General features: G+C 50.3%; 2 protein-coding genes and 1 long non-coding RNA gene across 9 annotated transcripts; 2 read left to right on the top strand and 1 right to left on the bottom strand.

Moving 5' to 3' along the window:
- The first annotated feature begins 20 nt into the window (after positions 1–20).
- On the top strand, positions 21–11,685 carry LOC135387974 (gastrula zinc finger protein XlCGF26.1-like). 5 transcript variants are annotated; one of them, XM_064617223.1, is made up of 5 exons: positions 21–215; positions 416–473; positions 3,792–3,918; positions 8,408–9,082; positions 10,235–11,685. In XM_064617223.1, exons 3-5 carry the CDS (start codon positions 3,885–3,887, stop codon positions 11,530–11,532), a joined length of 2,007 nt encoding a protein of 668 aa, XP_064473293.1. In that variant the 5' UTR covers positions 21–215; positions 416–473; positions 3,792–3,884; the 3' UTR covers positions 11,533–11,685. The 5 variants fall into 5 exon arrangements, with proteins under 5 accessions (XP_064473293.1, XP_064473296.1, XP_064473297.1 ...); XM_064617227.1 differs by having other exon boundaries at positions 22–215; positions 8,408–8,776; XM_064617226.1 differs by lacking the exon at positions 416–473.
- On the bottom strand, positions 3,929–14,237 carry LOC135387992 (uncharacterized). Of its 2 annotated transcripts, XR_010421273.1 has the most exons (4): positions 13,808–14,237; positions 13,450–13,510; positions 4,235–4,363; positions 3,929–4,004 (listed from the first exon to the last, which is right to left on the bottom strand). It is a non-coding gene; the product is annotated as an uncharacterized LOC135387992 (long non-coding RNA). The 2 variants fall into 2 exon arrangements; XR_010421272.1 differs by lacking the exon at positions 3,929–4,004 and having other exon boundaries at positions 4,032–4,363.
- A 1,089-nt stretch (positions 14,238–15,326) lies between these two features.
- On the top strand, positions 15,327–21,544 carry LOC135387973 (uncharacterized). 2 transcript variants are annotated; one of them, XM_064617222.1, is made up of 8 exons: positions 15,327–16,277; positions 16,513–16,709; positions 16,831–16,917; positions 17,089–17,175; positions 17,339–17,419; positions 17,588–17,695; positions 17,973–18,029; positions 18,334–21,544. In XM_064617222.1, exons 1-8 carry the CDS (start codon positions 16,156–16,158, stop codon positions 20,526–20,528), a joined length of 2,934 nt encoding a protein of 977 aa, XP_064473292.1. In that variant the 5' UTR covers positions 15,327–16,155; the 3' UTR covers positions 20,529–21,544. The 2 variants fall into 2 exon arrangements, with proteins under 2 accessions (XP_064473292.1, XP_064473291.1); XM_064617221.1 differs by having other exon boundaries at positions 17,086–17,175.
- Positions 21,545–21,588: the final 44 nt, after the last annotated feature.

The raw sequence follows: 21,588 nt of genomic DNA, 5'->3' as shown, positions 1-21,588 counted from the left end.
CCGCAGGGTCGGCGAGAGAGGACATTTTGGATTGACTGGGACGAGGGTAAGCGCAGCGAGTTGCCATAGCGGTTGGGCGAGAGAGACAACTAGGCCTTTTTCCTTCGTCGAAATATAAGTTTTTTTCTACAGTTCGCCTTCCCAAACCCTCTAAAATCACGGCAAACGTTCTTGGGATTCGCGATCATGGCAGAAGATGACTACGAACTTGACGAGTAAGTTACAATTTTTGGTTGGGCGAGCGGTTGAGAGGAAGGGAGTGTTTCCCCACCGCCGACACAATGAAGGTTGGCCTCATATCGCGTCATTCGCGGCAATTTAGCTTTTCGGCTCTTGTTAGGCTCTTTGCCCTGTGCCTTCATGCAGTCATCAAGCGAATGTACGATTCGACTCATTGACTCCTGTCTTCCTCTAGTGTCGACGGAGATGCTTTTGAGGCGGAAGAAAATCCGGATAAAAGCCTCCGTAATGAGGTATGTGCACCGTTGGTTCAAGGGCCACTGGTTCCATTGCTTCTTTTGCCTGAAAAGTATGATACAACTATTTCTGTCGCGACTCGCTATTTGGTACCCGGAAGACGTGACTGACCAAGACTATTGCTCCTGATGGCATTGTTGCGGCTACAGCTGACCTACTTCGATGCATGCAAGGTGGCTATTGTTTCGATAACCGCCGGGCCAGGTTTTTAAATGCTGGCAGGATAAGTACGCAGAATGTGCGCATGAGTGCCAGATTACCCTTGACGGTGACGTTGTTTGTCGTGATGCTATTGAAACTTTTATACAGAGCAGAAGCTCGTGATGAACCATTTGTGAATTCGGAACGTGGAATCTGTCAAGTTACCGAGCGCACTGTCAGAAAGAAGGCAGCAATGGTGTCTTCTCCCCCACCTCACTTTGTCCAGTGTAGATTCCAATTGGCTGAGACGGGTCACGTGGGCACATATGCGCCCAATCGTTCGCTGTCTCTCCGCTGTAGTGCTGGAGGGGAAGCCACTTCTCACCCGCTAGTGGGGAACTTTTTATTTTTTCCTTCACCCTAATGTAGTGAGGGGATTTCATGCAACTTTTGCTCACATATTTTTTTATATTAAAATACCGCAATTCGGTGCTTTTGCTTTCGTAACTGATATTTGTGTGCTGCGTCATTGTGTTTGTGTAGCAGCCAGGCTCGTGCTTGCGTGTCGGCGTCTTTGTGAATGGCACCTGCCTGATGTGAGTATGCCTTCTTGCCATCTCCCAGAACCAAAATCTTCTCTCTGGTTGAGGGAGAGTGGGTTTGTTATGTGGCGCATGCCGCGATTTCCCGCCTTTTTTGTCGGCTGGAATGTTTTTGCTTTTGCATGTTGGTTCGTTTTTGTATTCCCACCATTTTCGTCACAAGAGTAAAGAAATCGCAGTGACCTTCGGTTGCCGTTTGCATGCATTTCTGACGAGTTCTCTATTCTGGTGCCTGTTTTGATGTCGCGGAGCGACACTTCGGTTTTCACTTATTTTCGAACACGAAACTTCGAAACGTGTGCATGGGTTTTCTGGTAGTATGACAGGTCGACCTCTGCGAAAGCCTGGTCATGGTTACTAATACTCATACCAGAGCCTGTTTGACTAACCTCTGATGTCGTCTGCTACCGGACTGGGATGACGTCACAGCCGAGTTTGCGTCATCCTCAGAGGACGAACGAGCCCGTTATTTCATTAACAGCACTGAACATCGTGTCACCATAGCGAACTGCACATTAAAAATGTAGTTCCAATTGTATTCACGTCGTGTAGTTCACGGCTAGGTGATTTTCTAGGCCTTGACCCACATTTTTGTCGGCTGGCCGATTGGCGACCGTGAAGGCGGCTTCCCTGCCTGCCTTGCGAGTGCATTGCTCATCGAAGCATATTTTAGTCGTTATGCGATGAAACTTTTTTCTCAGGAACAACCTCCCTTCCGTGTTGCTTTTTCTATTTATTTTGGACGTATTTGAGGCCGAGGATTTTGTTAAGAACAATACCCAAAAGATAAATTGTTCGATGAAAGATGAATGGCACTGAAAAGGTTAGCCAGCTGTAGGACTCGAACCCACATCTTCTGGAATACTAATACTGGTAATCCAGAAGATGTGGGTTCGAGTCCTACAGCTGGCTAACCTTTTCAGTGACTTTCATTGTTAATTTCTTATGCAACTTGAGGCCTTGTATGTGATTGTCCCTTCTATGTTGTTCCAGCCTCAGAACATCAGTTCTCTCATGTTAATTGTTTTTAAAATCTTTCTACAAAGAACAGTATCCTGCTTATGTGGACATGCAAAGCAGGATCATGCTGCACTTACTCTTTTGTCACTTTGAGGATTCATGACATGATTAAAGAACACGTGTGCACAGCAAGAATGAGATTGTTAGAATTGGCTGTACTGTGAGCATGCTATTGGCAAAAGCTTAGTAAAATATTGTAAATTTCCAATATTTTTCATGAAGTATATGTAGGGGGGGCCTGACTTTTTTGGGTTATGTGCTTATCCTGGATTTGGGGGGGGGGGGGGCGTGCATTTTGAAATCTCTAATGATAGGTGAAATCAGTCCTTCTTGACATATACATTTTTTCTTCCTGTCCAGCAACACCCCACATTCCATGCAAAACGTAAGGACCACATGCGGTAACATGAAATGTGCTTTGGTAGCCAAGGTCATGCTGAACTCTGGGAAGTGGTGGGTTTTAATCCTACCTCCGGCTGCGCTGTCTGAGGTTTTCCCAAAGACTTTCCAGGCGAATATCTGCACAGTTCTCCCCGAAGTCGGCCCAGGACGCGTGCTAACCCCCCACCCCGGTCTCCCGCTCCTTCCTGCTGCCCCCTCTCCATCTATCCACTTCTGTACACCTCTCATAGCCACAGTTGCTCCGCAGCGTTAACACGGAACAACAGGAAAAAATGAAATGGGCTTCACATAGATTACTGTTGCACTCAAATAATATTTACATGAGAAATGTGTACACGTTGCCACTAAATAGTGTACATCCTACGTGATACAGTGCGATAGGAATTCGAGATATCGGGGGGGAAATCAAGTTTAACCCGAGAAAGTCAGATGCTAAATATATGTATGTTGGCTCAAATGATGGTTTTAAAAAAAGTGTGAGCTGGTGACAGTGATTCATAACGACAACCTGGAGATTAGGGATGACAAGAAAATGCACACAAATTAAGGTCCCAATGATGAAGAAATTAGGATGTGGCAAGCTAGCTGGTGTAAACATGGACAAGCATGTATCCCTATATGTTCTCGACATATGATGCATTTTGTTGTGTGGCAGTAGCTGTTTTCAAATCGTGAAAAAGTTCAGGGGGCAGTGTAAATGAATGCAGACTAATTGCACGACAGGTGCTGCCCTCGTGCAAAGTACACCGAGCCCAGTCGAATAGAACAGGGTAAGCTTCAGATAGTTTCCCACAGACGTCTGCACTGCATTGCAATTTTCTAAGTGATGATTGTCTATGAATTTACTGAGTAAAAACGCGTCCACCTTAAGCAAAATTGATTGGCAGCATGCACAACATCGATGATAGGCCATTACCAATAACGACAGTATATTCGTGTCGTCTGCTCCCCGGTCCACAAGACTGTGCAGCATTTTCGTGAACTTATTCTGCACCTCTCCCAATTGAATGGTTGCGTGTAGTGCAAAGGCTGCACCTCCGCTGAATCGAATGTGGGAACTTGCACTAGATCAGAAAGTGCAGCCCCATCGATCTTGCGGGTCTTGTTTCGTTGCATCGGGCATTAAGGTCTCCCGATTTCTCTCCGCAGGATACAAGTCGTAGCCCCTTGCAAGCCACGAGGACAAAGACTGAGCAGCCAAAGGTGTCTGTGGTGACGTCTGCTCGGTTATTGTAGGCGACCATGGAACACCAGGGACCAGACACCTCAACCCCCGGTGAGTCACCGTCCACGTGTGTGGTGACAGTATTGAGTGCAGGTAAATGTGTGGTGCCTTTGGTGATGGTGGTGGTGCACAATGCTCTGTTTAAAAAAAAAAAAAAAAGCGCGAAAGATTAATGATGCTTTATGCCAGTATCAAAGAGAGAGAGAGAGAGTAGACATTTTTGTTTTAGACAAGCTCCTCCTGTGGCACGTTTGGCTCATGTGGCGTTCCTGAAAGAAAGGTTGCGGAAAAAATGGGGGGGTCGCGTCCCTTGCTTGTATAGATTTTTTTTTTTTCTTGTGCTAGGTGAGCGTTCGACAGCGCTCACCGTTGCTGCTCCGTAGCAGCTCACACAGGTGGCGATTTTGCTTGTTTGTTGTCGCGCTGCGTCGTAGGGCACTTCTACACCCAGCAGTGCCTCTCGGCTTGCACGAGCTTTCGGCGGTGACCATTTCTTCTGCAAGAGGTATTTAAACAATACTGGTAAGTTGCCCTTCTGTTTTTTTTAAAGCCTATGTATTTTGTTCTTATTATTATTATTATTTGTCCAGTTCTGTTTTGTTGTGTTGCAGGGGCGGGGCGTTAGTTGCTGCCGGTTTTTAATATTGTCAGCACTCTGTTTTTCTACCCCTGAAACACGGTGATGCCTCCTCTCACCCACGTTTGGTTTTATCTCCCGTGCCTGCTGCTGTTGTTCCCGCTTTTGAGTTTGCCCCCTCTCCTTCCCCAAACACTCCCATGGGTGCGGTCGTAGCCCGGTGTTGCCATCTTGCTCGAAGAGAACCAGCCAAGACAGTGGGGGAATATGGGCATTGTGGAGCTCTCGGGCGCCTTTCGTCCAACTAACGTGCGTCTGATAAAGGAAAGGCTTTGCAGTGCCTTACAGGACTTGCACTGATCAAGCATGCCTCGCACTGTCCGTGTTGTGTGGGGCACCATGTTGATATTTCCGCTCGTTTTTGACTGGAGCCATACGCACTGCACTCCCTGTTAGCCTGTTTTTGTCCAACGGTGCGTCATCTACCCTTTCAGCAAAGGGTAGATTGTATAGTACAGAGCGAAGAAGGCGCTGTCAGCTAACAGCGAAAAGCTTCGAAAATTCTTGGGTGGCCACTTTTAGGCACCTTGTAGTGTAGCCAGATGGTTTCAAGCTTTAACTTGGGCAAACTTTCCCGGCACGTTCTCTGAAACGTCGTATCGGGCAGTGCAAACTGACCCATTGCCATCGTTTACCAGATGCTGCTATTAGAGCATCGGGTCAACTTAGCTGCATTTCACAGTAAGTAATGGTAGAAAAGGCATTCCTGGCCCAGTAGGATTGAGCACGTGGGGGATGGCAACACTGGACTGCGGAACGAGAAGCTGCATGACTGGCGGCATATTTTTTTTTTGGTTTCCTCCTGAGTTTGTCCTCCAGTGTGCCCTGAAGCACTGCTGGGAGTGTGAAGGTGACAGCGTCTGCACCACGACCGCACCGTCAGGCAGCTTCTCATGACCGCCGCCACACCCCACGGAGCAGGGAGAGAGGTGCAAACCCTAAGGCAGCGCATTTGGCACATGTAGCTCTAAGGAAGTATGGAATGCTTTCGAGGATAGGAAATTCTGGTGTGCGTATGAACATGGAGTGCTGGAGGCTATGGGGGATACAGTGGTTTACTGGCGCTCGCTGCTCCTGGGATGTTGTGGTATGTGCACACCAGGGGGTCTGGTGACTGGGCCTGTTTGGCTTTCAGGGCGCCTACCAGAAGGTGGGGCGACCTCGGCGGCTCACCGCTGTCCGCTCTGCCCTTTTGCCACAGACTCTGTGGCTGACTTCTGCAAGCACATGTGCGTCCACACGGACGGGCGGCCATCGCCCGCGGCGGGGTGCGCCGTCTGCGACAAGTTGATGGCCAAGGAGGAATCTGGCAGCAACAAACTGGGCTGCTGCAGCGGTGGCGGCGAGGATAGCGGCCGACCGTTCTCGGCCACCGACGGTGGCCGCGTCTGTTGCCGGGGCTGGGTGCTCGCGGGCAGCCGCATCGCGCTGGGGAACAATCGGGCGGCGCGCGAGCGGCCCTTCGGTTGCGGCACGTGCGGCAAGGCGTTCGCGCAGAAGGTGCATCTCGAGAACCACACGCGGATCCACACGGGGGAGAAGCCGTTCGCGTGCTCGGTGTGCGGCAAGACGTTCAGCCGCAAGGAGCACATCGGGCGACACATGCGGACGCACACGGGCGAGCGTCCCTTCTGTTGCTTTACCTGCAGCAAGAGGTTCAGCCAGAAGGTGCACCTGGAGAGCCACGTGCGGATCCACACGGGGGAGCGGCCGTACGTGTGCACGACGTGCGGCAAGGCGTTTGGGCGTAAGGAGCACATCGAGCGGCACGTGCGCATCCACACGGGCGAGCGGGCCTTTCTCTGCACCGCCTGCGGCAAGGCGTTCTCGCAGAAGGTACACCTGGAGAACCACGTGCGCATCCATACGGGGGAGCGCCCTTTCCGGTGTTCTGCCTGTGGAAAGGCATTTCGCCAGAAAGAGTACATCAAGCGGCACATGCGCACGCACACGGGAGAACGACCCTTTGCCTGCGCCACGTGCGGCAAGGCCTTCCGGCAGAAGTCCCACGTGGACCGACACTCGCGAACCCACCAGGCGGGAGCCGTCGTGGCCTTCACGTCAAAGGAGCCGCAAGCGTCCACCCTCTGACCCAGCACTGCGGCTTAGTAAAAAGGGTATGTTCTCCCCGGGGGGGATTAGGTCTAGTTATTAGTGTCATTTCTGTCGAGGGTGTGTGTGGAGGAGATTGCCAGGGGGTAGTGTGCGCTTTCAAATTTTTGCCTCTGCTGTTGAGCTTTAAGTCGTCATTTTTGGGCTGGTGTAAGTCGCGGGCGCCACCAGCATGGCCAACGGCAGCACACCACGTCTCGATAAAAAAATTCCCAAACCAAACCGGGCTTCTTTTTGTCTCTTTGCTTGCAGAGCCGGCCAAAGGTGAGGCAGCCCCGCACCACCGCTGCCCCCTCTGCCCCTTTGCGACGGAATCGGTGCCCGAGCTCGGGCGTCACATGTGCGCACACGCAGAGGCGGCGCCCCCTCCGTACCCCAACTGCTCGGTGTGCGACAAGTTTGCCAAGGAAGGTGGCGGTCCGCAGGAAGACAGCCTTCGCTGCTGTGCCTGTGGTGAGGGCTTTCCGGACGGCACGCAGCTCCAGAACCACCTGCGACAGCATGCTGAGCCGCCGAGGCTCTTCAACTGTGCCGCCTGCGGCCTGGTGTTCGCCCAGAAGGCTGCCCTCGAGGCGCACGTGAGGACGCATGAGCAACGATATGGTGTTTACGGAGATGCATTCGCGCAGAACCTAAAGTTCCTCCTGAAGACGGACGGCAATGCATTTGCAGGGGCTAGGGTGGTCCAGCAACCCACCGGAGGTGCGAGTTCTCCCAAGGGCGAGAGGCCCTTTGGCTGCAATACGTGCGGCAAGACCTTTGGCCGCAAAGAACACATTGAGCGGCACATGCGGACTCACACGGATGAGCGGGCCTTTGTATGCTCGGTGTGCGGGAAGTCGTTTCGGCAGAAAGTTCACCTGGCCAGGCACGTGCGGATCCACACGGGCGAGCGACCGTTTGCATGCTCGGTCTGTGGCAAGACTTTCAGCCGGAAGGAGCACATTGGACGGCACATGCGGACACACACGGGCGAGAGGCCCTTTTGCTGCCCGACGTGCGGGAAGGCATTTGCGCAGAAGGCCCACCTGGAGAACCACGTGCGCATTCACACGGGGGAACGCCCCTTCGCCTGCTCGGCATGCGGCAAGAGCTTCCGCCAGAAGGAGCACATCCACAGGCACATGCGTACACACACCGGAGAAAGACCCTTCGCCTGTTCGGCCTGCGGAAAGTCCTTCAGGCAGAAGTCGCACGTAGAGCGTCACCTGCGCACTCACGCCCGCGGGGGCCCTCCGCCCCCTGCCCCCAGATCTTCCCCGTCCACGCTCAGGTGTCCCACTTGTGGGAAGCAGTGTGCCACACCATTAGAACTGCAGCTTCACCTGCGGTCTGTGCATGGGACCTCATTCACATCTCCTCCACCTGCCGCAGTGCCGCCTGTTGCGGTTTCTTGTACATAGTCGTTGCTGTATTCATCTCTTTGCATCGTCAAACTGCCAATAAAGACTCTCCCCTAGTGGAAGTGCCGTTAGATGCTCCTTTGGTGGGGAATATTTTGTCTTTCAGGACTGTCTCTTCCAGCACTTGCATGCCATCATCGGTTAAGGGGCTTCACCCTGAAACAGTTAAGTGATTTTGTCCCCCCCAGGTAGAAGCTGTAGCCGGTTGTCGTGTACCTTTTACTTTTTGTTTTGTTGAGATGTGTGGCGAGAAACTTGCACGTGGGTCTCTTCTTTGCATGCAGTGGGGGCGGCCGAGACGCGCGCATGAGCCAAGGTGCCGCAGGACGGGGCTTGGGGGCCTTTTCACTGTTTTTTACGTTTTTGTTGCTGTGTGCCCCCAATGTAGGAATGGCAGAAGGCAACGGGACCGGAGCCCCGGAGGAGGCGAAGCAGCGCTGCCCACTGTGCCCCTTTGCCTGCGACTCTATCGACGAGATCAACAAGCATGTGGCCCTGCATCAGCAGCAACAGCAGGCAGTGGTGGCCGCAGCATGTGGAATGTGCGAGGGCCCCAAGGAGGTGACGCTGTATGGGTGTGGGGTATGCGCCAAGGCGTTTGCCCTGAAAGAGGAGCTGGACGAGCACATGCAGAGCCACGCCAGCCGCCTGTTCAGCTGTGCAGTGTGTGGTGCGATATTCGTGGATAAGGACCACTTGGACGGTCACATGCGCACGCACGAGGTGTTTAGTTACGGCGGCGCCCCAGGTGGCGGTGGTAAGCCCTTTGTTTGCTCTTCCTCTGCGGTGGCAGCGGAGGACAGGCGGGCCAAGAAGCGGCCCTTCATCTGCCCCACGTGCGGAAAGGCGTTTCGGCGCAAAGAGCACGTAGAGAGGCACATGAAGATGCACACGGGGGAACGTAACTTTGTCTGTTCCACGTGCGGCAAGTCGTTTAGTCAGAAGGTACACTTAGAGAATCATGTGCGGATACACACCGGCGAACGTCCGTTCAGCTGCCATGTGTGCGGCAAGGCCTTCCGGCGCAAGGAACACATCGGTCGGCACATGAAGATACATACAGGTGAAAGGCCTTTCTCCTGCTCTGTCTGTGCCAAGGTGTTTAGCCAGAGGGCCCACTTGCTCAACCACCTGACGATTCACTCCGGCGAGCGCCCCTTTAGCTGTGCTACGTGCCGCCGGACCTTCCGCCTGCGGGAGCACGCCGAGCGGCACGCGCGCACCCACGCAGGTGGGTGGGCCCCCCCCTCTATCCTGTACCCCTTCACACCTGCACCCCTCACTTAGGGGTGCCGATGTGTTGGTGTTGTCAGGGGTTAGTGAAGCACTCACGCACGCTACACACACACACATACAGACAGCCATCGTGGTTGACCACGCTGCCGCCAATCCCGCGCGCCGCTGCCGCCTCCTCCTCTCTCTCACCTAGAATCCTTTCTCTTACCTGTCTCTCAAAACTCCCGTCCCGAAAACCCCCCACTTCTCCCCTTTCCCTGGTAGTAGCTACTCTGCTCGAAGGACTACGGTTGCCTCAGAGTGCGGCGGATTGTTCCCGGGATTGGGGGTCTTCTCTCTGTTGGTTGAGTGGGCCACCCAAATTTTGTGTTTGCGAGGCAATGCAAAGTACATCGCGTTCTATCATGACAGTAAGCACGAGAGACGACATGACACATTGCACTTGGGCGTTTGTTGTAGCACAAAAGTCATTGCTCGCAAAGTCTGTGGGGGCTGAGGTTTCCATGCACACAGTTGAGAACCGCAGTTGTGACGCGAGGAACGTAGTGTTTTGCGCAGTCTTGATGCATTTGGCAGTAACTTCCGAACGGGCTAGTGCGCAGTGTTCCATACGACTGCGCTCCCAAGGTGTGCAGGAATACAGACCCTGTAGATCTTGTGAGCCCTCTTAACGTGTCTGAGCTTAACGCTTGAATGCACCCTCCTTACGAGCTTTTGTTCATGTTTTGTCCTAGTGTCGCTGCAGGATGAATACGTAGACCCGTAGGATGAGGACGTTGCCCTGCAGCAATGTCACGTCACTACTAAACTTCCGCCGCACTGCTGTAGCAAACGTCCCTCCCCCCCCCTCTACTCCACTAACGCGGGACGGGCGCCTCTCCACATAACACACTCTGCATGCACTGTCATTTTCCTGGCTCCATGTGCCTAACCGTTTTCCTGTTAGGCTGATGCCTTGCACCTGTCTTGAACCTTGCAGAGGCCAAGTTGACAACCGACGCTGAGGGCAAGATGGTCGTCCGCGTGCAGAAGGCTCCCACGGTGACGGCCGTCCCAGAGACAACCACCCATCGGTGTCCCCTCTGCCCCTTTGCAACGACGTCCGTGAATGACTTCTGCAAGCACGTTGTGCTTCATGCAGAGGGCCGTTCTAACTGTACCGTCTGTGACAAAAAAGAAGGCATGGAAGCTTTGGAAGCCCCCAAGGCCCAGAGCACCCTCGTTGCAGCAAACCCACCGTCTCCCCAGCGGTGCAACGTGTGCGGAGAGACGTTTGCGGATGCCACCAGCTTGCAGTGCCACATGAGGAGTCACGCAGACACCCAGCTGCTGTGGAGCTGCTCTTTCTGTGGCCTCGTGTTTAGCCAGAAGAACCAGCTGGACGCCCACGTGCAGAGCCACGTGGTGACCGAGCGGCTGCCCACGGCCACCGTGGCCACGACCGTGGCCGCCTGGCCGCTCAAGGTGGGAGCAGACCCATCCAAGCCCAAGGAACGGCCGTACACGTGCCCCACCTGCGGCAAGACCTTCTGTCAGAAAGCGCACCTGGAGAATCACTTGCGAATCCATACCGGGGAGCGGCCGTTCAGTTGCACCATCTGTGGGAAGGCGTTTCGGCGGAAAGAGCACATCGGCAGGCACATGCGTATCCACACGGGCGAGCGGCCCTTCTGCTGCCCACACTGTGGCAAGCGGTTCAGCCAGAAGGTGCACCTGGAAAGCCACGTCCGGATTCACACCGGGGAGCGGCCCTTCAGCTGCTCTGCCTGCGGCAAGACCTTCACGCGCAAGGAGCACATTGAGCGGCACATCAAGACGCACACTGGGGAGAGGATGTTTGTTTGCTCGTCCTGCGGAAAATCCTTCAACCAGAAGGCGCACTTGGAGAGCCACATGAGGACGCACACCGGCGAACGGCCCTTCAACTGCTCGCCCTGCGGGAAGACGTTCAGGCAGAAAGTGCAGCTCGACAGACACAGCCGTACCCATGCACCACAGCAGCCGCAGCAGCAACTGACGATGACCTGCACGGAGGAACAGCAGCAGCAACAACAACAGCAGCAGCAGAGAATCCCGCTTTGCATTCCTGGTTGCCCAACGTGCGGCAAGACTTTCTGCTGCCACCTGGAGCCGCAACTGAACATTCGTAATCTCTTAGGTGAGGCAGCAGCTGCTCAGCAGCAGCAGCAGCAGCAACAACAGCAGGCAGCAGCGGCTGCCCAGCAGCAGACACAGCAGTGCACAGTGCAAGTGGAAGCAGTCAGCAAGGCCATGTGATTGGTCGCCAGCCTGTCTCCCCTTTGGTCTCTCTCTCTCTGCGGGTTCTGTGGTGGTGTACCTACTTGCTTTGATTCTCAGTGTAAAGTTAACATTTCTCCATTGTCCATTTTTAGCTTGTTTCTCAGCACAATAAAGGCGACGTTTGACAGATTTGAGCCTCCTTACTTGTGTCCTGGGGAGCCGTAAGAGGATTAAACTTTGGATGTCGGAGTTGATGCACTGCATGACCACCATCACTTTTGGCACCAATGCAACATGCTGCTTATGCGTTGTGGCTACCGAAATGGTGGGCCCTAGAAAATCGTGCCAGCGCTACTTATCCTGTTTGCGCAGATCATGATACTTTTGTGAGTGGGCAAAGTACAATGCCCTTTGCACTTTATCTTGGGTTGCATGCTTGAGTTGCCGGAGCAAATTCTGACAATATTTGGAAGGCACCACAGTCCTGGCGGCGTGTCCCCGCAGTGTACCTTTGAGACATGCGAGGCCTGTTTGCAGCTGTGGCAACCACTCACTGCCACTGTCCTCTTTCAGCAAACGGCGTGGCTCCCAGCACACAGCCACGGAACTGCCACCGCTGTCCCCTCTGCCCCTTTGCTACGGAGTCTGTAGCGGAATTCTGCAGGCACATGTTTGTGCACACAGAGTCCCGGCCCTCTTTCTCCTGCCCCACTTGCGGACGGGGCTTTGCGCAGAAGGCCCAGTTGGATGCGCACGTTCACGTGCACACGCGGGAGCGACCCTTTGGCTGCCCGGCGTGCGGGAAGACCTTTGGCCGCAAAGAACATGCAGCTCGGCACCTGCGGGTGCACACCGGGGAGAGGCCCTTTGCCTGCGCTACCTGCGGTAAGGCGTTTGGCAGGAAAGAGCACCTTGAGCGGCATCTACGCATTCACACGGGGGAAAGGGGGTTTGTATGTCCAGTCTGCGGCAAGGCGTTCCAGCAGAAGCTACATCTAGAAAGGCACCTGCGGGTGCACACCGGGGAGCGGCCCTTCGGGTGTCCCGCCTGCGGGAAGGCGTTCAGCAGAAAGGAGCACATCGGGAGGCACATGCGAACGCACACGGGCGAGAGGCCCTACACGTGTGAAGCTTGTCCCAAGACGTTCAAGCAGCGGGAGCATCTGGACAAGCACGCGCGTGGACATGCGACACCGCGGATGGTGCCTCCTCCAGGTATTCCACCACCGGTGCTGTCGCCGCAGTCGTTGATGGCAATGTGGCAGCCTGCAGTGTTGGCCAAGCACTTGGCGCAGAGTCAGAGGTTGACAGAAGGAGTACAGTCGTGAGAGCCGTTGCATCGCGGCTGTAGTTTGGCTGTGGATCAACCTTGTGCTTAGCATGCTTTTCTTCGATTCCTCGGCCTGACGAAAGAGAACTTCCGCTTGCTCTAGTAGGCTCGAGGGAGTTTAGGCCTTCTTACATTCCATGGAAGCATTTTGCCGGCAATTCCTACTGCTGTTTGTGCAACGTTTTCGGACTGGTAACTTAAATCTCTGCTGTCCACGTTTTGCTGCGTACTGAGACACCTATGTGCCAAACGTGGTGGTGGGAATTGTACTTTTTTTCTAATTTTGACGTTTCTTTGTGTGTATGTGAATGAATGTATTGTTGTGATTTGTGCAGCATTATTACATATATGCAACAACACCATCATTTGCTTGAATTGTGTTTTGTCGTTTCTGAAAGTGCATATAAATTAGGTAAGTAAATCAACAGTTCCAGTTCCAGCTCCTGTAGTGCTTGTGAGAGGTTGAAATCATAGGATGCGTTCTGGTGACAGTAAAAAATCAATATACTATTTCATCAGAAAACTACGGCCAAGTAGATATCTGTGCAATCTTGTCAGTTATGCCGGCTCACTTGACTTTGCCGTTGTCGTTCTATGTTTAATCACCAATACCATATACTTGCCTATGGGAAGGTGACTGGTTTTTGACAATGGTTGCAGTGATTTATCCAGATCTCCCACACCCTGCAACGGGGAGAAGTGAGGGATTCTTGTTATGTCAGCCGTAATGACATGTCGGCAATAATTATGCATTGAACTGTTGACATAATAATAATGACATCTCCGCATCCCAAAATATTTTGCAACACCCCACACTTTGGATTCTGGATAAACCACTGCTGAACAGCAGCTAGTGGGCCTAAAAGATTGGTATTTAGCTGGGTTCGAGGGATCGCTAGCCCCTTTCGGGTTGGCCCACTTGGTCTAACCAGACCTAGCCTAGATCGATAGCTACCTGACTTAGACTAGATTTAGTCTAACCTGGACCACGCGAGAAACGTGAAGGTTAGTGGAGCTGTTAAAGTCACGACGGACATTCCAACTCGGAAGATGATGGTCGCCGTAGTTGTGGCTGGTGAAAATTGAAGAAGGGCTTAAATTTCACTCTGGAACGCATGGCAACGCCTATGTCGCCTGGTAACAAGTGCACGGCATGTACTACTCCGGATGCGTGGTGTCGAGCCGACAGTTCCAGGAACTGCTCGTGAGTGTGCGTCACGCTTTCGGAAGTGTCGGCAGCTCACGGGACCTTGAAATGATAGGTAACGGGATAATGTGCAGGGGAAGAAATCGAAACGCGCAGCTCGTACCACGAGTCACCCGCGTGAGAGAAAGGGCAGTTCGCGTGAGCGCCGAGCGATGCCGCCCGCGCGGTCTCTGACGTCATTGCATGACGGTCGCCGAGCCAGGCCTCCACAGCTCCCCGCATTTGCGGCAGTAGAAAAATAAAATCGCGTCACAGTCACGTGGTATTACATCGTCAGGCATCATGACGGATGCCCATTGGCCAAAGGAGGATGCGCACTCCGGGATTGGTTGATAAAGTTTCGAAATATCTGACAGCTCACTTTTCGCGGGCAGTCTGGGCAGTCGGCTAGGCGGGCAGCTCCAAGCAAGGTCGCTGCGTCTCCGCGGCTCGCCGATGTCGGTTGACCACAACGACCAAAGAGGAAGTGTACGCGCGGGTTTGTTTGTGAAGTATAGTGACTCTGGCCATGTACTGATCTCCGATAAAGTGCCGACCTACGGACATTCTTGCCGGGTCGGAACTGGAATGCTTGGTGAGCTGACGCATGAGGAACACTTTCGAGCGCTGTCGCATTTTCAAATACAGTGACGAAGAAGAGAGTGTTCGTACGACAAAAGTATTTCCCGTGACTGTGTGACCTACGGTGCATCGCCAGAATGAGAAGAAGATGCTCATCTGTGAAACGCACGCACTCGTGGACTTCGCTCGCCTCCAGAAGTAGACTGTATGTGTGCTTTGCAAGTTCGAACTTGGTTTGGTTACTGTCTATTCAAGGAAGGAAACGTCCTGTACGCACGGTGAATATATGAGTCAAACATTTGAGTTTATACGTTGCATCAATAAATATGTATTTCGCCTGTCAAAAATGTCTTAGTTATTTTGGAATAACGGGCGCCAGGTATAAAAACCAGTAGAAGTCAATGGCAGCCAGGGCCGGCCGAAAGCCGAGCCAAACTGAGAGGTTGCTGATTGGTTGGCTGCTAGGCATCACGACGCATTTTCATTGGTCGTATGTCCAGTGTTGCCTGAATTATCTTAAACTATGGGCTCTATGGGGAGCTGTGGGCGCCTGGCCGAGCCAGGCCCCCACAGCTCCCCCAACTTCCGGCTCTAAAAAAATATTTTCACGTCATAACCACGTGATATTGTTGCGTCAGGCATCATCACTAATATCCATTGGCCGAGCAGTATTGCGTTGCTCCGATTGGTTAATAAAGCTTCGAAATATTTTTTTCGCGGGCGACCGCCTGAGCAGCGAAATCCAAGATGTCGGTTGACAGCACCGTTTCGTGGTCAAAGAGAAGTGTTCGCAAATTTCTTCGTGTGTTCAAGATACTCTCTTCGTCTTGTACTGTTTCTCGACACAAATATCATCATACGAGCAGTGAATCGATTTTGGGACTGGGATGCTGTGGTGATTTAAAGCGTGAGGAACATTTTCGAGCACCGTAGCATTCTCGATGCAGTGACAACAAGAAGCTTCATGCAACACAAACACTTTACGTTTCGTTGTAACATTCGGTGCACTGAAAGCAAGGAAAGGAAATGCTTATCGTGAAATTGATGCACTCGTGTGAGCCTCGTTCGAATGGTTCCGAACGTTCGGTATTGCTTGGAAGGACTTGTGCATTGTGCCGCTGTGGTCGAATGCTAATTGCTTGTGTCTGGATGCGAAGTTACGTGATATCCTATTCGCGTACTTGATAAGAAGCGATAACATGTCTCGTTAAACATGTTTAGCCTTCTGAGATATCGGAAAGCTTTTTCAAGCCCGGTTGCAGCTGTCACACCCACGTCGGCTAAGTTCTTACGAAGAACACCGAGGACTGCAACTCAGCCTTGGTCTAATACGGCACCAACTGCCTGCAAAGAAAAGGATGGACCGTGGGAACTGACCACATCCGTGGGTATCAACCTTGGGACATAAAGGAACTTTACTGAGGAGCTGAGCACAAGGCCACGGCAAAGGGCTGAAAATGACGCGCAGAAGTTATTTAAGCGGTTGCTCGCTTGCTGTCTGTCTTTTACGGTTGTGCTGTTACGTTCACCATGTTCATCCTGTGACGGACACCGAGCGGCAATGGCAAAACGGAAAAGTGAAGACCGAAGACGGTCACGCGGCATCAACTGCCGAGCCAGAGGTTGCAATAACTCGAGCGTCAATTGCAGCCTTTCATTCTTTGGCTTCCCAGGAGACGACAGGTAAGTTTTTTTCGATGCACCTTACATGTGTCACGCATAATAATAATTTATCACTTTCGTGATAAGTAAACTATCTCAATATCACTTTATTTATCACATCAGTCACTTAGTCTGTCGCGAGGCTGTCAAACTTTTGGAGCAACTCAGTTGTGCTCTGTAGAGCTGTAGTTCTCAAGCTGTTTCAGTTATTTGCCTATATTGCATGTGCTTATTCCCAAAGCATTGTATCTTACAGGAGATCTGCATGGATTGAGTACTCTGGCCGGCCTGAATATGCTGCTCTTTCACTTCGCGAACTCAAGAATAGGAAGCTGTGTGAAGTGCATTTTGCTTCCAATTCATTTGCAAACAGACAGAGGACTCATTTGAAGAAAACAGCTGTTCCGACAGTGCCCCTCAGGGCAGTACGCAGTAGTGCATCAATGACAGCAGGTGAGAACAGTCCTTTGCATGATGTCTATTTGTCAGTGATCTAGAGAAAGAAGACTCCACGATGCTTTCTCGTTTCAATATGTTTTGTGTTGCTGAAATGTGCTGAATATTTGTTTTGCAGGTCATTCAGTGCATACAGAGGGACCCTTGTCAACTGCCCCTCTGGCTTTTCCACATGCGACGGGCGGGAGACCTCAGGACGCCACTGGTAAGTGGACAAGCTTATTTTACATTAACAAAAAAAGAAGAAAGAGAGAGAGAGAGACACCAAAGTCTGAAAATTTTATGTTACGAGGTTAGCACATTAGATAATTGACTCGGAGAGCAACAAAGTAATATTTTGACCAGTCTGTTTAATTATACTAATTTTCTTTAGCAGGCTGTTCAATGCATACAGAGGGACCCTTGTCAACTACCCCTCTGGCTTTTCCACATGCGACGGGCGTGAGACCTCAGGACACCACTGGTAAGTGGACAAGCTTATTTTACATTAACAAAAAAGAAGAAAGAGAGAGAGACCAAAGGCTGTCAATTTTACGTTATGAGGTTAGCACATTAAATAATTGACTCTGAGAGCAATAACGAAATATTTCAATCAGTCTGTTTCATTATACCATTTTCCTTTGCAGGCCATTCAGTGCATATGGAACTCTCTCCATCTACCCGTCTTGCTTCTCCCTTGTATCACATGGACCCACAGGAAGGAACTGGTAAGCTGACATACATTAGCGGCAGCGGAGCACGACTAGAATTTGCACGTCAAACCTGTATATCTTGAAACATGACTGATATGATGTTTGTCTTGTTTTAGTATGCTACCTCACCAACTGCGATACTCAAAGCTTTTAACCTTAAACATACATTTAATTTAAATCTAGGTAACTCTCCTGGAGAAGTGGCTTGCATCCAAACAAGCACAGCAGCCTCAGTTTCTAGTACGCATACTGCAACACCATCCCCGCACAGTGATCCTCACGACCTCAGTCGTAAGTAGTGTCCATTTCCTCATGTAGGAAAAAAAAAATAATAACAAACATGCTGCTTCTTTACTGTATAATTTTCTTTGCATTCCACTTTGTCGTAATTGCATGCCTACCGTGCATGCCGCTCATAAGCTGGTGGATAGCTATAATGATGTGCTTATTTTTGTTGGGTTTTGTTACTACAATGTGTCTAATAACAACAGTTCATAGACTGGTTTGTTTTATGCATGTTCAATCTCTGCTTCTTCAGACCAACATCACAAATTTACTATATTTACAGCATTGGCAGTACCTCTAGAGCCATCGGACACAGATCTCGGCACACACCAGCCTGAAGGTAAGAAATGCATTTCAGCTCTCTTATTATCTGTTGCTTGCTGGGTTTAAATTCAGCTTAGGACTTGAGGTTATCGTTCTGTGTTCCGTACTCCACCGGTCATTCCTACTTTGCTGTGTTTGCCAGTTTTTTTTTTTTTTTTTTATTATTATGTTTTGTAGCATCTGGTAGGAAAGGACACATGGTTTATGTTACAATAGTACATAGCGAGCTGCCATGACCATGTGTGCATATGACATACAGACAGGCTCTCGTCTCACTTTTGCGTTCCAGTAATAATCATGTTATCCTTCCATTTTCACAGGTTCTGTTTCTGCTGCTGAGAGGCCAGGGCGTCCCCAAAAGAAAAGAACACCTAGAACTGCTTCCCTTATCTACAGGCTACAGACAACAAGGGAACGCCTGCGACGTTCTTTGTTTCGTAGCCGCGTAACTAGGCATTTTGGGGGCCTCACCAAGGGCCAAATTGTGCATGGAGCATCACGTTACCTTTCCAAACGTGCCCTTGATCTCTTCCGTGCTCAGCTGTGCCTGCAGCCCTTACAGAAGTTTGGTCGTAGGTGGCCTCCCCATTTCAGGAGCTTTGCTCTTAATCTACACTTCAAGGGACCTCAAGCTTACAGGTATTTAAGCGAAGTACTGGCTTTGCCATCTGAGAGTTCATTGCGAAATTGGCTCAAGGAAGTTACTTTGGAACCTGGTGTCATGCCTTCAGTTCTTGAAGGACTGAAGACAAAACTCCAGGGACTGCCACCAAAAGATCGTACATGTGTATTGCTCTTTGATGAGATGTCCATCAAGGAGCATCTGCAGTACGATTCCAGATCAGACACAGTTTACGGCTTTGCAGACACTGGAAAAGAAAGGAACTCCCAGATGGCAAATTCAGCTTTGCTTGTCGCACTCTCAGGGTTAACAAAAGCATGGGTTCAGCCCCTGTGTTATCTTTTTTCCAAGTCTACCGTGTCAGCAGACACACTGCAAGATTTGATTCAGGACCTTATTCGACAGCTTAAATCATTGGATATCTCTGTGAAAGCGGTTGTCTGTGACCAGGGTGCCAGCAACTGTGCATTGTCTAGAAAACTTCAGATCTCCCCTACCAAACCTTACTTCTGTGTCGATGAATCCAAAGTATATTTTATTTTTGATCCACCACATTTAATGAAAACCACACGGAACCTGCTGTTGAAGCATGACCTACAGATCGGGGATGCTCAAGAGAAGGTTCAGTGGTCCTTCATTAAACAGTACTATGAATCAGACCACCCCCTAAAGGTCCGACTGTCGCCAAAGTTGACAGACAACCACATTCACCCCACAGCTTTCAAACGTATGAAGGTCAAGCTTGCGACGCAAGTACTGAGCAATAGTGTTTCCACTGGGATCGCTGTCCTTATTAGCGTGGGATGTATGCCTCCAGCAGCCACTGAGACTTCAGAATTCCTCCTTAAGATGGATCAACTGTTTGACTGTTTAAACAGTTCATCTGTCGAACAGAGTGACGACAAAAAGATGAGATATGCAATGAACAATTCAACGAAACATAAGGAGTTACTAGAGTCTGCAGCCCAGTGGATTGCAACGTGGAAATTTGACAGTGATAGGCAACCTCCTACTGTAAGGGGGTGGCAGATCACGATTCGCGCAGTACTTGCATTGTGGGAAGATCTTCACCAAAATTTTGGTTTTGAACATCTGCTGACACGGAGGCTCAACCAGGACCCCCTGGAAAACATGTTCGGTCAATTCCGGCAAATGCACGGGTGCAATGAAACACCAAACGCGTTTCAGTTTGTGTCAAGCCTCAAGCATACCCTTGCAGGGAGGCTCATGAAGCTTCCAAGCAGGGGGAATTGCGAGGCTGATACAACTGAGCTTTTAAATGACTTGTTGAGCATGCCGGTTTCTTCAACTGCAGACATTCCCTGTGAGCCTGACAGCTCACAAGGGATGCCTGCAGATGATGAAATGGAGACTGAACATGAGATGCATGTTGTGCAGGAGCCTGACAACATTATTGAGGCTAATGCACAGTATGCATACGCGGGATCCTTGGTTCACTCTTTCTTAAAGAACTCAAAATGTACAGACTGTCCAAGCTTGTTGAGGGCTGCAGGTGAGGGGATCAGGAGAGCAGAGGGGTTATATTTGTATTTGGAGAGCGAATCGGGTGGTTCTGACACTACATCTTGTGCCCCATCAGATTCATTTTTTGCATATTTTGGCAGGTTGGAAAATGTATTTAAACTCGAGATTTCAAATGTCTTACACAGACAGCAAGTAAGAAAGCAACTTGTTAATCGGTTAAGACATTGTCATGGCAGAGACACATTGACAAGTCATGAGCCATTCTGCTCGATTGCCTGTCAAGGCAGTTTCCTAGGTCACTTCGTTAATAAACGATTACAGTATCACATAAGACTAAAAAACAGGGAGGCTAAGGAGGCAGCTTTTCAGAGGTCCGAACAAAGGAAACGGAAGAAACTTCCAGCATGAGTGTAACGTTTGAGACATTCAGTGTGGCACTCCATCTCCACTCATCCAAATGATCCTGAGCATTGTGTACAGAAAAAAAGAGAGTGGTGAGATTCCACAAACAGAGAATTTTTTAATATTGTAATGTTACCCACGTCTACAGACATTTGACAAGGATTTGTTGCTTTATGTTGAGAGACAACTATGCAGTATCACACGCCACAGCACCAAAGTGATCCCATCATTAATTTTGGCTCGCTTAGTTTTCTGTAACAGATGGCAAGCAGTATTCAAGTATAAGCTGAGCAGTTTTCATAGTATGCTGCACAAATTCATACGCCTAGGAATGTCATAACCACAGCCATGTGAAATCTATTGTTTATATGATGCATTACATCAAAAGCATGTATATATGACATTTTTGTTTTGAGCCTATAGCTATAAACGAAATGTTTCTTTTGTGTATAGTAGTGTTTGGAGAATAAGCACAATGCAAATAATGTATAAGCATGCATTTTTGCTTTCCTTTTTACCTGTCGTCGTGCCTAACCTGTGCAAGTTGTCATTCTTGAAAGGTGAATCCCAGAGAAGCTGTTTCGTTTGCTGTTCGTAATATTCTAGTCTTCGCAACTGTACATGCCTAATAGTGTTACACATGCGTATAGAAGTATGATATTTCGTATAGTCACACCTACATAATGTGTTTCAGTGAAAGCCTGCACTGTCACTGATGCTACAAGTTCACGTTTTTTCCGTTCGTAGCTCGAACCACCCGTAGTTTACACAATACGAACTACCCCCATTTTTGCTTAGCTTTTGTATAAATTCCAGTACTGTCCTTTCATTGTATGCGTTGTAAAACAAGCGTGATGCTCAAGTTGTAACATCTTTATCCATCCACAATGATTCGTGATGCAACGAATGTTCCACATACGCGGTGAACGAGAACAAAACTCGCGTGTGCATTTACTTTGTGTACTTGCTTGTTGTCATTGCTTCTTGGGTTCTTTCTTTCACTCGCCAAATAAATGTATGTCTTGTTACACGTTGCTTTATTCATTTGGTAATCGCGAAGAATCAG

The sequence above is a fragment of the Ornithodoros turicata genome, chromosome 3, assembly GCF_037126465.1.
Source record: "Ornithodoros turicata isolate Travis chromosome 3, ASM3712646v1, whole genome shotgun sequence".
In the NCBI taxonomy this organism is placed as follows: Eukaryota; Metazoa; Arthropoda; class Arachnida; order Ixodida; family Argasidae; genus Ornithodoros; species Ornithodoros turicata.
Note: the sequence above shows the minus strand (reverse complement) of the source record. Positions and strands in the feature narration are given on the sequence as shown.